We start from the raw sequence: 15,390 nt of genomic DNA on the forward strand, positions 1-15,390 counted from the left end.
TTCACTGTTCTGGAAAATTGCCCTTAAACTTACAACATAAATAGGGGTCACTGCGGTAAAGTGTTTACGGGAAACGTTTAACTGTTCTTGGTCATTTTCCCTTTACCCTGACCTACGCCCTCAAAATCAATAGGGGTCACTGCTGGTCATAAACAACCTCCCAATCTTTTTAAATGACCTACCCCCAAGCTTTTCTAAGTTATCACCCAAAAACCATTTAACTGTTCCGGTCACTGTGACCTTTGACCTTTGACCTAAAAATCAATAGAGGTCACTGCTGTCATGACCAACCTGCCATCAACATTCAAACCAGGCCCAAGCGTTCTTGATTTATCCCGAAACATTGGATTACTGACAGAAAAGACAGACTGACCAATCCGACGACTCTGCAAAAAAATATCCCCCACCTCCTCAAGGCAGGCATAAACATACCCCTTTTTTGCAGCTGACCCTTACTGACATAGGCTATCTCCGTTTGTTTTCTGTATTTTCCTAGACAATTTGCATTTTTTGACATTATACAAGTTCAATGCATGCATGACTTCGTAACAGAGGTCATGATGACCCTGAATCGCTCACCGAGTAATATACCCACATTTTTAAAATGGAAAACGGCTAAAAAATTACAAAGTAGTCATATTATTTCACTGAAAGTCAGTTTTAAAAGATCGGGTGCAAAACTGTACATGTCACCCAAATTTAAAGGCTGTATTTTAAAAAAACAAAAAGTGGCCCAGTAGGTCAAGGCACAGCCAGGTGACCCAAATCACTTGGGGTCACAGGAAATTATAATTAAACGTCGGAAATATATCTATAATTTCGAAGTATTTTTTCCTAAAAAACCTCTATAGCATGGACAACCCGGGGCGGGCCTCTTTTAAACCCCGGGGGAATAATTTAACAATCTTGTTAAACATCCACTAGCAAGCACATCCCAAAACCCAAAAAAGGGCCAGCCTTGAATTTTCAGACAAATGATTTTTTTCCCCTAATAAGCAAAACGTTAAATTTGATACCCCCGGGGTAGGGCCCTTTCCCCCCCGGGGGGAAAAATTTGAAAAAATTTGGTGAGGACCACAAGGCAATCTACATACCAAATATAAAAAGTCAAAGGCCTTGCAGTTTCAGCAAAAAAAATTTTTAAATTTTTTCCTATACAATCATGTAAAATTTGAGCCCAAAGGGGCAGGGCCTCTTTTCACCCCCCATGGTTTAATTTTTAATAATTTGGTAGGGACCCCAAGGCAATGCACATACCAAATAAGAAAAACCCTGGGTTTTTGGTTTTTAGACAAGAAGATTTTAAAAGTTTTTTCCTATATAAGTCAGTAAAACTGGACCCCCCCCCGGGCAGAGCCTTTTTTTTCACCCCGGGGGCAAATTGAATAATTTTTCATAAGGACCATTAAGATGTCACATGCCAAAACATCAAGGCTCTAACCAGGGGTTTTGGACAAGAATTTTTTTAAATTTTTTCCCTTTTTGGGTTTGCCATGTGAATTTGATGTAATTCTTCCAGGTTTTTTCAAGAAGTTTTTTTTTAGAAAATTTGACTACGCCCGACGAAACGACGGACTTTCAGCGGTCACAAAACCACCATGACTTTGGCTCGGGTAGCTAAATATGGGAAAAGATGAAATCAAAAACAGAGAATTATGTAATTTGTTGAATGTCAAAACCACCCACTCCCTAATTGGGAAAAAAAAAACAACGGGAGCATAAAAAATTTACCACCATCCCAGGCGGGCCATTTTGGGGCTAATCCTGAGCCTCATTTTGGTTCATTTCTTGTAACATTGTTCATTTTCTCTGATACTCTTCACAGTAAAGTTTTTTTCTTCATCCACAGTCTAATAAAACAAAAGATGACATTTTTTAGTAAGTCGCAAAAGTGCCCTTGCCTTTAGGTTATAAGGCACAATGCCTGTGACATTGAGAGTACAGATCTGAGTCTTCTGCATGACATACTCCTAATCATGTTTAACATTTCAATGAAATCCCTTAAAAAAAAAAAAAAAAAAAAAAAAAAAAAAAAAAAAAAAAATTATGTATTATGATTATGTATTTATCCCGATGAAGGCGTAAGCGCCGAAACGTTGATAAAAGATAAATATTCACGTGTTGTTGTTGAATTTTACCATCGTAATGAAATCCCTTGAATTATTTGAAAGCTGCAGTTAAGATAATAAAGATCTGGGATGGACTATAAAATATTGTACAGACAAACCGTGTAACTACTATATCCCAAACCAATGAGGCATAAAAACAGGGTTGATTCTGGTCAAATATGGTACAAACATAACTGACCTACCTATATCCATTCTCGGCTTAAATAAATGATACATAAAACTTACTGATCTGTAAAATGACAGCTAACATCTAAGAGACAAAACAATGCAAAGCCTGCAGTCAGAATGTCTTTAATTTCTGACACTTCTTCTTTTTCAATTTTTCCTGCATTCTGTGAGATCATTTCAAATTTTGGCTAAATTTTAAGGTTTTTTGGGCCCAAAAAATTTCAAGGGAAAAGATTCAACTTCTGAAAAGAAAGATGGAACCTTTACTTGTCAGCTGGGTAAATTTTGTAGACTGACTCCCCCAAAAATGTGTCTCCCATCAATATTAACGATTACACAGTAAAAAGAAGAACAACTACTGTAAAGGTTGGTTGGTTGGATTTAACGTCGCACCGACACCGATAGGCATATGGCACATTTCCCTTTTTAAAGGTGGAGGAAACCCCAGGGCCCCTCCAGCAATATTTTATCACAACGGCATCGGGAGAACCACCGACCTTCCCAACCACTGGATGGCTTCCAACTACTGTAAAAGCACAAATTTTCGCTGGGTCAAAATTTTGGTAAAATTTAAATTTTTTTAGTATGTTGCAAGGTTTAAAATTTTATAAGTTGAAAAAAAAAGGTATCATTTTTTGAATCTGAATTTTAAATAATGGGAAATTTTGTAAGATGAGGGCCTCGCTAGAAAAACAAAAATTTAACCCAGGAAAAAAATTTTGCTTTTACTATAAAATATTTCAAAATCAATCCCTCAATAAAACTATAGGGACTGATATAATCTATATTTTTGATCAATTATTGTACTCTGCGATTTTTTCACACAACAAATAATTTAAAAACCCCCCACTTTTTTTATCTTTTGAATTAAAAATTTTACCAAAACCCAAATCCCAGAAAAAGCAGTTTTACCCAAAAACCCCAAAAATTTTTGTCCACCCAAAATTAACGTTTTTCAATATTAACAAAAACTACCTTCCACCTTTTTCTTCTGAAACTCCTTAAGCGGTATATTGGGGAACCATCCCCAAACCGATCAGGCGAACTTTTTCTGCGCTAGCTCACCAACCTTTTCTCTCCAACGTGCCCTACCTCGAAAAGTCCTCATGCATCTTCTGGAAATTTGGTCAACACCTGGGCCAAATGAAAACAAACAGTAAACACATGAAATACGATCTACATCATTTTCAGATGAAAGAATGTAATTTGTTTACTAAATACCTCAAAGAATTATCTGGCATGTTTTTATGAAGAACATTTAAAAAAACATTTACAAGTGAGAATTTTAACAAGAGCTGTAACAGGAGACAGCGCGCTCGACTATTTCGATGCTGGATAGTGAAACTGGGCATATCAGGAAAATAAGCTGTCACGGATTTTAATGACTCCGATTGGGTTGAAGATATGCACAATAGCCGAATCTAGCAAAAATATCAACTTAAAGTAATGAAGGTAAAAGATAAAAAGTATCAAAACACATAAGTATATCCTAAGTAAAAAGGGGGGAAAAACATTTAAAAAATTTTGGGGCCAAGTTTTGCACCTTGTGTCATATATGTGGTGATGAGCGAACAAAATATTTTAAAATTTTTAAAACAAAAACATTAAGTAAAAACAGAAACATGAAAGTGCATCAAAAATTAACCTAAAATTTTAAGAAAAAGGGAATAATTAATGAAAAAGAGCTTCCCATAGATGACACATCCCCCGATGGGACTTGAATAATGTTATGGGCCCATGTTAGAGTTTAGGACCTTTCACCACGACCGGGGCTTTTTGCGCGACCGTCACTTACTGTGCCACCATTCATGCAATTTTTTTTTAAAATCCAACTAATGACAAAAAATTGCCGGAATGCCCCCACTGCACTACATGAAAAAAGACCTTTTAAATCTAAGTTGACCTTGACTTTTGCCGCACCGTCGCTTTCGTTTCTCTAATCCAATTATTTTAAATCCCCAGGGGACAAAGAAAAAGGGCCGGACACGAAACACTATCATAAAAATGACCTTACTCTAAGTGTGCCTTTACCTTGGCTACAGGACCTGGGCTGCCGCGACATTCTCTTACTGGGTACACATTTATGCCAATTATTTGAAAAACCATCCATGGGTGACAAAGAATAGACCGGACCAAGCAAATAACATGAAAAATGACCCCTTTAAAAGTCTAAGGTACCCTTTACCTTTGAGCTACGGGCCTGGGGCATCCTCGACATGTCGTCTTACTGTGGAAATAATTTAGCCCAAATTATTTAAAATCCACCAGAGAAAAGATAGGACCGGAAAACGAAAATTTTCGGACAACTGACAAACCACAGACGGTTCAAAAACTAATTCCTCCCTTCTGGGCATAAAAATTGGCCAAGTATGCACCCCTCCATAAGGTGGGATGATTTGAACAACTTTTTAATTTGAATCAAATCCATTCATATAACAGAGACAGAGTAAAGTGCATCCAAACTTTAAACCTAAAAAAGTAAAAAGGGGGGTAATTCGGAAAAAAAGGGGCCAGATTAGCACCTTGTTTCATAGATGTGGGGGATGATGTTTAACAACATTCAAAATTAAACAAATCCATTTAGTAAAACAGAATAGAATGAAAGTGCATCAAAACTTAAAAAACCCAAAATCAAGTGAAAAGGGGGGGGAAAATTTATGAAATATTGATCCCAAATATGGGCCCTTTTGTCGATGATTGGAGATGATGAGAATAATTTTCAAAACTGAATTAAGTCCATCAAGTAACAAGAGCTCGTCGAACACGAAATGCCCCCCTTGATGCATTTAGTAATTGCACAAGGAATAGAAATTATATGCTTACTGTAAACGAAAGTACTACTATTCTGGTTTAATCTGACCTTGACCTTTAACCTATTAACCTAACAAGAGATTACAGATTGATCTTGGCGCCATCCACTGAGCCATTTTTGAATGTTCCAAATTTCAAGACTAGCTCAAGGTCAAAATCAAAGTCAAATTTCATCTAGGTACAAAACAATGTGTATGTGGTCCAAATTTGAAAGCGGTGGCTTGAGAAATGTGAAAGCAGGTCACTAGATCAATCTAAAGGTAAAGTTCATTTCGGTAAACAGAACTATGCATGTGCTTCAAATTTGGAGGCTGTAGCTTGAGAAATGTGAAATTAGGTAATAGATAAAAATCAATGTAAAATTTCAATTCAGAACACAAAAATATGCATGCAGTCCAAATTTGAAGCCTGTATCTTCAAAAATGCGAAAGTAGGTCACTAGGTCAATCTTAAGATCAAAGTTCATTTCGGTACACAAAACTATGCATGTGGTTCATATTTGAAGGCTGTAGCTTGAGAAATGTGAAAGTAGCTCACGAGGTCAAAATCAAGGTCAAATTTTATTTCTGAACACAAAACTATGCAAGTGGTCAAAATTTGAAGCCTGTACCTTCAGAAATGTGAAAGTAGGTCACTAGGTCAATCTCAAGATCAAAGTTCATTTCAGTACACAAAAGTACGCTAGTGATTCAAATTTGAAGGCTGTAGCTTGAGAAATGTGAAACTAGGTCACTAGGTCAAAATCAAGGTCAAATTTTATTTTGGAACAAAAAACTATGCATGTGGTCCAAATTTGAAACCTGTACTTTCAAAAATGTGAAAGTAGGTCACTAGGTCAATAACAAGGTCAAAGTTTTTTTCAGTACACAAACCTATGCATGTGGTCCAAATTTGAAGGCTGTAGGTACAGAAATGTGAAAGTAGGTCACTAGGTCAAGATCAAGGTCAACTCATGTCAAGGTTCATCTTGCCACTCAAAACTATACATGTGGTCCAAATTTGAATGATGTAAGTTATGGACATGAAGATTCTAAGTTTTTCCCTATATAAGTCTATATGAACCATTTGACCTCTGAGGCAGGGCCATATTTGACCCGAGAGGGATAACTTGAACAAACTTGGTAGAGAACCACTAAATGATGCTACATTACAAAATACCAAAGCCATAGACTTTGCGGTTTGGACAAGAAGATTTTCAAAGTTTTTCCCTATATAAGTATATGTAAACCATGTGACCCCCAGGGCGGAGCCATATTTGACCCTAGGGGAATAATTTGAATAATCTTAGCAGAGGATCACTAGATGATGTCATATACAAAATATCAAAGCCCTAGGCCCTGTGGTTTTGGACAAGAGGTTTTTCAATTTTTTTTCCTATATAACTCTATATAAACCATGTGACCCTAGGGGTGGGGCCATATTTGACCCCAGGGAAAAATCTGAACAATCTTGGTAGAGGACCACTAGATTTTGCTACATACCAAATATCAAAGCCCTATGCCCTATGGTTTTGGACAAGAAGATCAGAAACCATTTAACTGTTCCTGGCCAATGTGACTTTGACCTTTGACCTAATGACCTCAAAATCAATAGGGGTCATCTGCTGGTCATGGCCAACCTAACTATCAATTTTCCTGACACTAAGCCCAAGCGTTCTTGAGTTATTGCCTGAAAACCATTTTACTGTTCCTGGTCACTGTGACCTTGACCTTTGACATACTGACCTCAAAATCAATAGGGGTCACGACCAACCTCCCTATCAACTTTAGTGACCCTAGGCCTAAGCGTTCTTGAATTATCATCCGGAAACTGTTTTACTGTTCAGGGTCACTGTGACCTTGACCTTTGACATACTGACCTCAAAATCAATAGGGGTCACGACCAACCTCCCTATCAACTTTAGTGACCCTAGGCCTAAGCGTTCTTGAATTATCATCCGGAAACTGTTTTACTGTTCAGGGTCACTGTGACCTTGACCTTTGACATACTAACCTCAAAATCAATAGGGGTCACCTGCTGGTCATGACCAACCTCCCTATCAACTTTTGTGACCCTAGGCCTAAGCGTTCTTGAGTTATCATCAAGAAACTGTTTTACTGTTCAGGGTCACTGTGACCTTGACCTTTAACATACTGACCTCAAAATCAATAGGGGTCATCTGCTGGTCATTACCAACCTCCATATCAACTTTTATGATCCTAGGCCCAAGTGTTCTTGAGTTATCATCCGGAAACCGTTTTACTGTTCAGGGTCACTGTGACCTTGACCTTTAACATACTGACCTCAAAATCAATAGGGGTCATCTGCTGGTCATTATCAACCTCCCTATCAACTTTCATGATCCTAGGCCCAAGTGTTCTTGAGTTATAATCCGGAAACCGTTTTACTATTCAGGGTCACTGTGACCTTGACCTTTGACATACAGACCTCAAAATCAATAGGGGTCATCTGCAGGTGATGACCAACCTCCCTATCAACTTTCATGATCCTAGGCCCAAGCGTTCTTGAGTTATCATCCGGAAACGGATAGGTCTACATTCCGACCGACCGACAGACCGACCGACCGACATCTGCAAAACAATATACCCCTCCTTTTTCAAAGGGGGGCATAATTACAGAGGTAAGTTGAAACAAGAGTGCCAGAATGCCACAGTATACGCCGTCACAGCAAATTTCTTTACTCTAGCACCTGTCTTTGCAAATGGAATTTTAATTTTGTGGTTGTTTAGTAATCATTGTAAGTCCACAAAAAAACTCCTTACCAGGTAGAGATACCTTAAAATACACCTAAAATTTTAAAGTAGCATCTATGTTGTACCACAGAAAAGTGGTCTTGTTTTTTCCCTACGGTCAATTATAAAAAAGTTACAATATAAGTTATTTATAGTAACAACTAAGGGAAGGTAATCTTAAAAAAAAAAAAAAAAAAATCCAAAAAAAAATTGTAAGTCCACACAAAAATCTTTACCAGGTAGAGATTGGTCAAAATACACCTCATAATTGGATGTAGCATGCATGTTGTACTACAGAAAAGTTGTCTCGATTTTTCCCTACGACTAGTAATGAAAAAGTTACAATATAAGCTATTTATAGTAACAACAAAGGGAAGTAATTCTAAAAAGGGAACTGCGCATGACACTTCGTCTCATGATGGTGTATAATTGTGCCAAGTTACATCAAAATCCCTCTATGCATGAAGAAGAAATGCTTCGGACAAAGTCATTCTTGTATCTGACCTTTGGCCTCTAAGTGTGACCTTGACCTTAGACCTAGGGACCTGGTTCTTGCGCATGACACTCCGTCTCGTGGTGGTGAACATTTGTGCCAAGTTATATCAAAATCCCTCTATGCATGAAGAAGAAATGCTCCGGACAAGGTTTTCATTCTTGTATCCTTTGACCTCTAAGTGTGACCTTGACCTTAGACCTAGGGACCTGGTTCTTGCGCATGACACTCCGCCTCGTGGTGGTGAACATTTGTGCCAAGTTATATCAAAATCCCTCTATGCATGAAGAAGAAATGCTTCGTACAAAGTTTTCTTTCTTGTGTCCTTTGACCTCTAAGTGTGACCTTGACCTTAGACCTAGGGACCTGGTTCTTGCGCATGACACTCCGTCTCATGATGATGAACAACTGTGCCAACTTTCATCAAAATCCCTCCATGCATGAAGAAGATATGCTCCGGACAAAGTCATTCTTGAATTTGACCTTTGACCTCTAAGTGTGACCTTGACCTTAGACCTAGGGACCTGGTTCTTGCGCATGACACTCCGTCTCATGATGGTGAACAACTGTGCCAAGTTTCATCAAAATCCCTCCATGCATGTAGAAGATATGCTCCGGACAAAGTCTGTGGACGCCGCCCGCCCGCCCGCCAGGGGCGTTCCCATAATACGTCTTGTTTTTCAAACGGGCGTATAAAAAGAGAAAGTGCATCAAAACTTTAACAAAGGTGGGGACGCGGAAAGACGCCAACGCCGGGTCGAGTAGGATAGCTCTCCTTATACTTCGTATAGTCAAGCTAAAAAGGCCTCCTGAAAACTGAAATGAGTTACTTGCACTGCTAAAGTAGAATGCACAAGTTAGATTCACTGATAGGAAATGCTCTAGTGACTAACTGATGTATGGATAAAGCAAAAATATCAGTTACAAATTTTTGCCAACAATCATTTCAAAATGTTACCTCCTTTTGGAAGAGTGCTTCAACTTCATCTTGATCCAAGAAGCCATTACCATCTATATCTGTATGGAAAACAAACACACAATTATCACAGAGAAATCACTTTTCAAGTAAGAAAGATATCTAGAGAGAGATCTATGTGACAGGTTTCAGAAATCTTTCCTTTGATAAAATCAACAAAAAATACTGTAGAAAAAGATATTCAACTCTGCCCCACCCCACTTACCAATGCTGAAATTTTGTTATATCGTTGTGCTATTTACAACAATGATCATATTGTATTTACATTTCCCAATACAGAGAGTTTAATAGTGGATATAGTGAAGATAAATTTTTCATGAAAATTTCTGATTTTTCAATAGATATTCCTGTAGCCGCAACCTCATATCAGTACCGGTAACAAAGAACTAAGATCAAACACATCAAGCACATACTTCACTTTAAATAAATAATTCAGTAATAAAGTTGTATTGGTCTTAACCCTGATCATGCTGGACACAACTAATTCTGCCTTTGTGACCAGTGTAGATAATGATCAACCTGCACGTCAGTGCCTAACCAGCTGTTTCTGGATTCTGTAACCAGTATATCTATTTTTTGCAAGTAAGTATAATCTTCCCTGCAAGTACTTGAGGAGGAGGAAGAATGTCTTCTGTCAAGTCATCAGAGAGAACATAATGCCTTGCTTAAGATATCCTTAACAATGCTGCTAGAAATATTGCACCATTTCAGTACATGTATGTCCTATTCATTCATAAACTGCAATGCACATATACACTGTAGAGGTAAGTCTTCTTTACAATAAGGAAGTCAGAAAAGAAAAGTTTAAATATTTTCATCTTTTATTTTCATAAATGCATTCGCTTTCTTGCAATGTTTCAAAACTGGCAAAATCTTCTCAAATAAAACCTGACTGGTGAAGCTGATACAGACCAGCCAGTACTAAAATATTGCTTGTTTCTCTTATAAAAGGCTTATGCTAAAATGATGTTACCATGCGATGACGTCAATGTTTTTGTTGCAACCAAGAAAGAGCACTACTATATTTTATCTACTGTTTTAGACTAAGGGCATATTAGAATCGAAATAATGTATAACAAAATTGTGTTTTAAATGAATTAATACACTCAAAATCGGTTATATGTCACATGGATAATTCACTCGGGCTAGGCCCTCATGAAATTATTCTGCCGACGTTTAACCTCTGTCTGTGTATTAATAATGTTAAAACAGGTTTTTCTATAATAATTTCTTAAATCATTAACATTTATGAGGACTAATTTTCATGGATTCCATGGTTGTTTCAAGCTAAACAATTATACCCAAACCAACAATAAAAGTCCCATTTTATCTTTAAGGGGAATATTCAACACTGACAAGGCTTAAATTTAAAAAGAAATAAATGAAAGATATAAACTTGCAAAACAATGAGGAAAATCACGCTACAAGCAAAAATGATAAGGCAATTTAAATATTATCAATTTAATGGAATGGCAGCCATTTTGGACAAGTGATGTCATTGTTTTTTCCTTATACATTGTAAAGCTAAAGGCATTACCAAATATGGTATTTATGGCAACAATTAAACATAGAGTTTAAATTTTAGGAATAGACTTTTTCACATAAACTAAGGCTCATATTATATTGGGGCCCACAAAATATGATTCTCTTGGTTGTTATTCACTGATTTACCATATAAGGTAATGCCCATACAAGGGAAGAATGATGATGTCATTGTGCTCAAAATGGCAGCCATGGTATTCAAATGACAATACTTTTTGTTTGTAATTTGATTTTTATAACTTTATCATTAGTGTTAATGCTTCACATAGTTCTTTCTAATAAGAAATGTTGCCAAATGTTGCATGTTCCCCTTTAAGCAAATGAAATCCGCAAATTCATATCCCAATGAAATAGCAGTTTTGATCAAAACCACCAAATTTCATGTCCAAGAGATTGAATAATTTTACAGGTAGTTTACCAAAAATTTCTTGAGCAGTGTTAAAAATCTGATCCATGAATTATGTTACCGTGCATGTTGAAGAAAGTTTTAGGGTCGAAGTCTTCTGGGTCCATGTGGTCTGTCTTCTCCCAAACTCCTTCAAGCTGTGCCTTGCTACCCTGTAACAGGTTCATATACAAAACACTGTTATAAAATTTATGAGGATTCACATACCATGCATTTTGAAGAAAGTTTTAGGATCAAAATCCTTTGCATCCATATGATCTGTTTTCTCCCAAACATCTTCTAACTGGTCTTTGCTGCCCTGCAATGTACAATGGGTACCCCATCACCAAGCCTTTCACCCAACAACTATTACTGTATATACTCGTCTAAAAGACAAGGATTTTCTTCCAAAAAAGTCAGACCTAATGTGTTACCTTGTCTAATATATGAGCCAGTGCCACTGACCCAAAACATTAATAAAAGAGTCTGCAAAATAATAGTTATTTTGAAGTAATTTATGGAACCTGTCTTACGAAAGGATTGTCTTATAGACTAGCATATACATTCTTCAAGACAAAACAAACTCCCTTTTTCAAGACCAAAAACTAACAAGAGCTGTCCGTAAGACAGCCAAGCTCGACTATTCGAAATATTGTCCCAGAAGCAGGAAAATATTATCCAAAAAGGTTAAATATTAAAAGAGTTTTAAGTTCAAAAGGGGGCATAATTTGACCAAAATGCATATCATTTATGGGACTTGCTGCTATCAACTAGTTTTATAACCCCGAAGGCACATGTGAAGTTTTAATTCAATATCTGCATTAGTTTTGGAGATAGAAACTCGCATGTAAAACTTTAACCAGAATTTTCAAAGTCCAAAAGGGGGCATAATTTGTCCAAAATACATGTCAGAGTTATGGGACTTGACCCAGTGAGGTTGGTAATTGATCTAGAAAAATAAAAAAAAGTTTCAAATCTATATGCCTTTTAGTAATTGCTATATGTACTTGCACGCAAAACTTTAACCAGGATTTTCTAAGTCCAAAAAGGGGAATAATTTGCTCAAAATACATGTAAGAGTTATGGGACCTGATCCAGTAAGGTTAGTAATTGATCTAGAAAAAGAAAAAAATAAGTTTCAAATCTATATGCCTTTTAGTAATAGCTGTCTGTACTTACACGCAAAACTTTAACCAGAATTTGCTAAGTCCAAAAGGGGGCATAATTTGGCCAAAATGAAGGTCAGAGTTATGGGACTTGCTACTATCAACTAGTTTTATAACCACAAAGACACATGTGAAGTTTCAAATCAATATCTGCATTAGCTTTGGAGAAAGTAACTTGCATGTAAAACTTTAACCAAAGTCTAAAAGGGGGCATAATTTTCCCAAAATACATGTCAGAGTTATGGGACTTGACCCAGTGAGGTTGGAAATTGATCTAGAAAAAGATAAAATAAGTTTCAAAGCTATATGCCTTTAATTGATGGCTGTATGTACTTGCATGCAAAAACTTAACCAAGGTGTGACGCCGACGCCGACACCAGGGTGAGTAGAATAGCTAGACTATTCTTTGAATAGTCAAGCTAAAAAGTTATAAACAAGGAGCTGCATTCAATTAATGCTTGATGCCCCGGTGGCATCCTTGTCGATACAAAGCAACCTAAGCCCAAAACGAGGTCAAGTTCTAGGTCAAGGTCAAACTGAGGTCAGGTGAAGTCTGAAGATGAGGAATGGTCACAGGTTACATCTGCATTAGTATCAAGTCATTCTAGTTAGGGGTATCAATGCTAGATGAAACGGTCCCATTTGGTTAACCTTGTACGGACAGACGAACGAACAGATGGACGGACAGATGAATGGACAGGACAATCACTATATGCCTCCCACATCAGTAGATGCTGGGAGCATAAAAAGTAAATTAGGTGTGTCCACAGGACAGATGTTTCCCAACTTCCTGTCACTGTACATGTTTTTGTGTCTCTAAGGGAAATAGTTTTTTATGGTAAGTGCAACATAAACTTTTAAACAGTTAATGTGTATCTTAAACTAAGTCAAAGACCATAACTGTGGTCTGCCTCAGTGAAATTCAAAACAGAACACCAGGTGCACAACTGCACATGTTTTATAGCTATCCTCTAATGCTACACGACTCTAGGTCAAACACTTTTTGAGATACATGGGACATGAAGTTTTATGCCCTTAAGGCATATTTTTGACTGTCAAGGGCCATAACTCTAGTCTTGCAAAATGAAATCCAAAACAAATCTCATGGGCACAAATTCACTGCTGAATAATATTCCTGCATGGTTTCATAACTCCAAGAAAAATATTTTTTAAGATATATGTAAAGGAAAAAGGTGGATTATATCTGAAACTTTCACCTTTTCAAATGGTGGAATAATCCAAATTATCATCTTACAATATTCACTCTTTCAGATTTACAATTGTATGCGATAGAATATTAATTATAAATAATCAGATATTATAATCCAAAATTTATATCAATAAAGATATAGAATACTTACAAAATATTACGACATGACTACATAAAAATGTATACGAAATCTAAAAATCTTGAAGAATTTCATAATAATAATTAAAATTATAAGGTCATGATTTTTCATTTGAGCGGTGCCATGAGAAAACCAACATAGTGGGTTTGCGGCCAGCATGGATCCAGACCAGCCTGCGCATCTGCGCAGTCTGGTCAGGATCCATGCTTTTTGCTAACAGTTTCTCTATTTGCTATAGGCTCTGAAAGCAAACAGCATGGATCCTGACCAGACTGCACAGATGCGCAGGCTGGTCTGGATCCATGCTGACCGCAAACCCACTATGTTGGTTTTCTCATGGCACGGCTCAAATTTTGATGTATTCCAATGACCATGCTACTGCATGAGTAAACCTGGCAACAATATGGTAAAAACCACTGCAAAAACAGAAAGAACATGGCAGTAAGATTTATCTTTCACTTGTGACCACCAGATTTTAGATTTTCACTTGTGGCTGTGCCACTCCAAAAAGTATTGCACCTTATGTTCACTCAGTGTAAAATATTTTGATCTTACACTGAAACAAACAAATATCCTCTATATCCTTCCCTCTATTAACAAGACAAGACCAACATACCGGGTGATGAATTTTTGGATGCTCTTCATGACGTTTTTTCATGTTTTCATATTCTTCCTCTTTTGCTTTTCTATGCTCTTCATCCAAATTCTTCAGTTCTTCTCTTCTCTGATGCTCTTTTTCCATTTCATATGTCTTAAATTCTCCGCGACGTTTTTTGTCAATTTCGTCTAAATCATTTGTGGCCTATAAAGTAGGAAAAATGAGCATTATGACATCTTGCAATTTACAAAACATGAAAACCTAAGTAGGCATAAAAAGCTTCTTTTTGTTATTGTTGATGAATTGGAATAATATGAACAACCTCTGTACAGGATTACCAAAGAAACAATTGTGTTAAGGTAGATTTATTTATTTTACTGGCCAGCACAATTATAGGTCATATGGCGACTTTCCAGCTTTGATAGTAGAGGAAGACCCCAGGTGCTCCTACGTGCATTATTTCATAACGAGTGGGTACCTGGGTAGAACCATCAACCTTCCATAAACCAGCTGGATGGCTTCCTCACATGAAGAATTCAATGCCCGGAGTGAGGCTTGAACCCACATTGATGAGGGGCAACTGATCTGAAGTCAGCGACCTTAACCACTCGGCCACAGAGGCCCTGTGTGTAGGTAGAAATCTAGCCAGCATTTTCCTGACTTTTTAATGGGCTCAAGAGAGCAAGGTGCATAAAAGAGATGATATATGGACTGCTTCAAGATAGGAATTAAGCAGCTTGAACCAGTCACCCCCTGGATGCCTAAATCATCCCTGGCATTTCATTACGTTTGTGTTCTTCAGCAGGTTGAGTAACAGCCTGATATCAGTTATAGATTAGAAGAGTCTAAGAGAAATCTATCAAATACATTTTATCTTTACCCTTACCATGCTAAATTTCTATGATGAACTTGTCCATCTTTCAATTTGGACAGTACCATTAACTGTTAAAAGGGATGCTTTCCAAAAAGATACTGACTGAATGGCGAACAGTGCAGATCATGACCAGACTACACGGATGTCGCAAAGGCAAAACCAATCGT

The 15,390-nt window shown here is 37.2% G+C and overlaps 1 protein-coding gene across 1 annotated transcript in view; it reads right to left on the reverse strand.

Moving 5' to 3' along the window:
• LOC123537063 (nucleobindin-1-like) overlaps positions 1-15,390 on the reverse strand; it is a 37,225-nt gene that overhangs the window by 8,373 nt on the left and 13,462 nt on the right. Inside the window, exons 7-9 of the mRNA XM_053527722.1 lie at positions 14,368-14,553; positions 11,319-11,409; positions 9,292-9,350 (exon numbers count right to left, since the gene is read on the reverse strand). Coding sequence (XP_053383697.1) covers positions 9,292-9,350; positions 11,319-11,409; positions 14,368-14,553 — 336 coding nt within the window. The remainder of the gene's footprint in view (positions 1-9,291; positions 9,351-11,318; positions 11,410-14,367; positions 14,554-15,390) is intronic.

This window comes from Mercenaria mercenaria, chromosome 17 (assembly GCF_021730395.1).
Source record: "Mercenaria mercenaria strain notata chromosome 17, MADL_Memer_1, whole genome shotgun sequence".
In the NCBI taxonomy this organism is placed as follows: domain Eukaryota; kingdom Metazoa; phylum Mollusca; class Bivalvia; order Venerida; family Veneridae; genus Mercenaria; species Mercenaria mercenaria.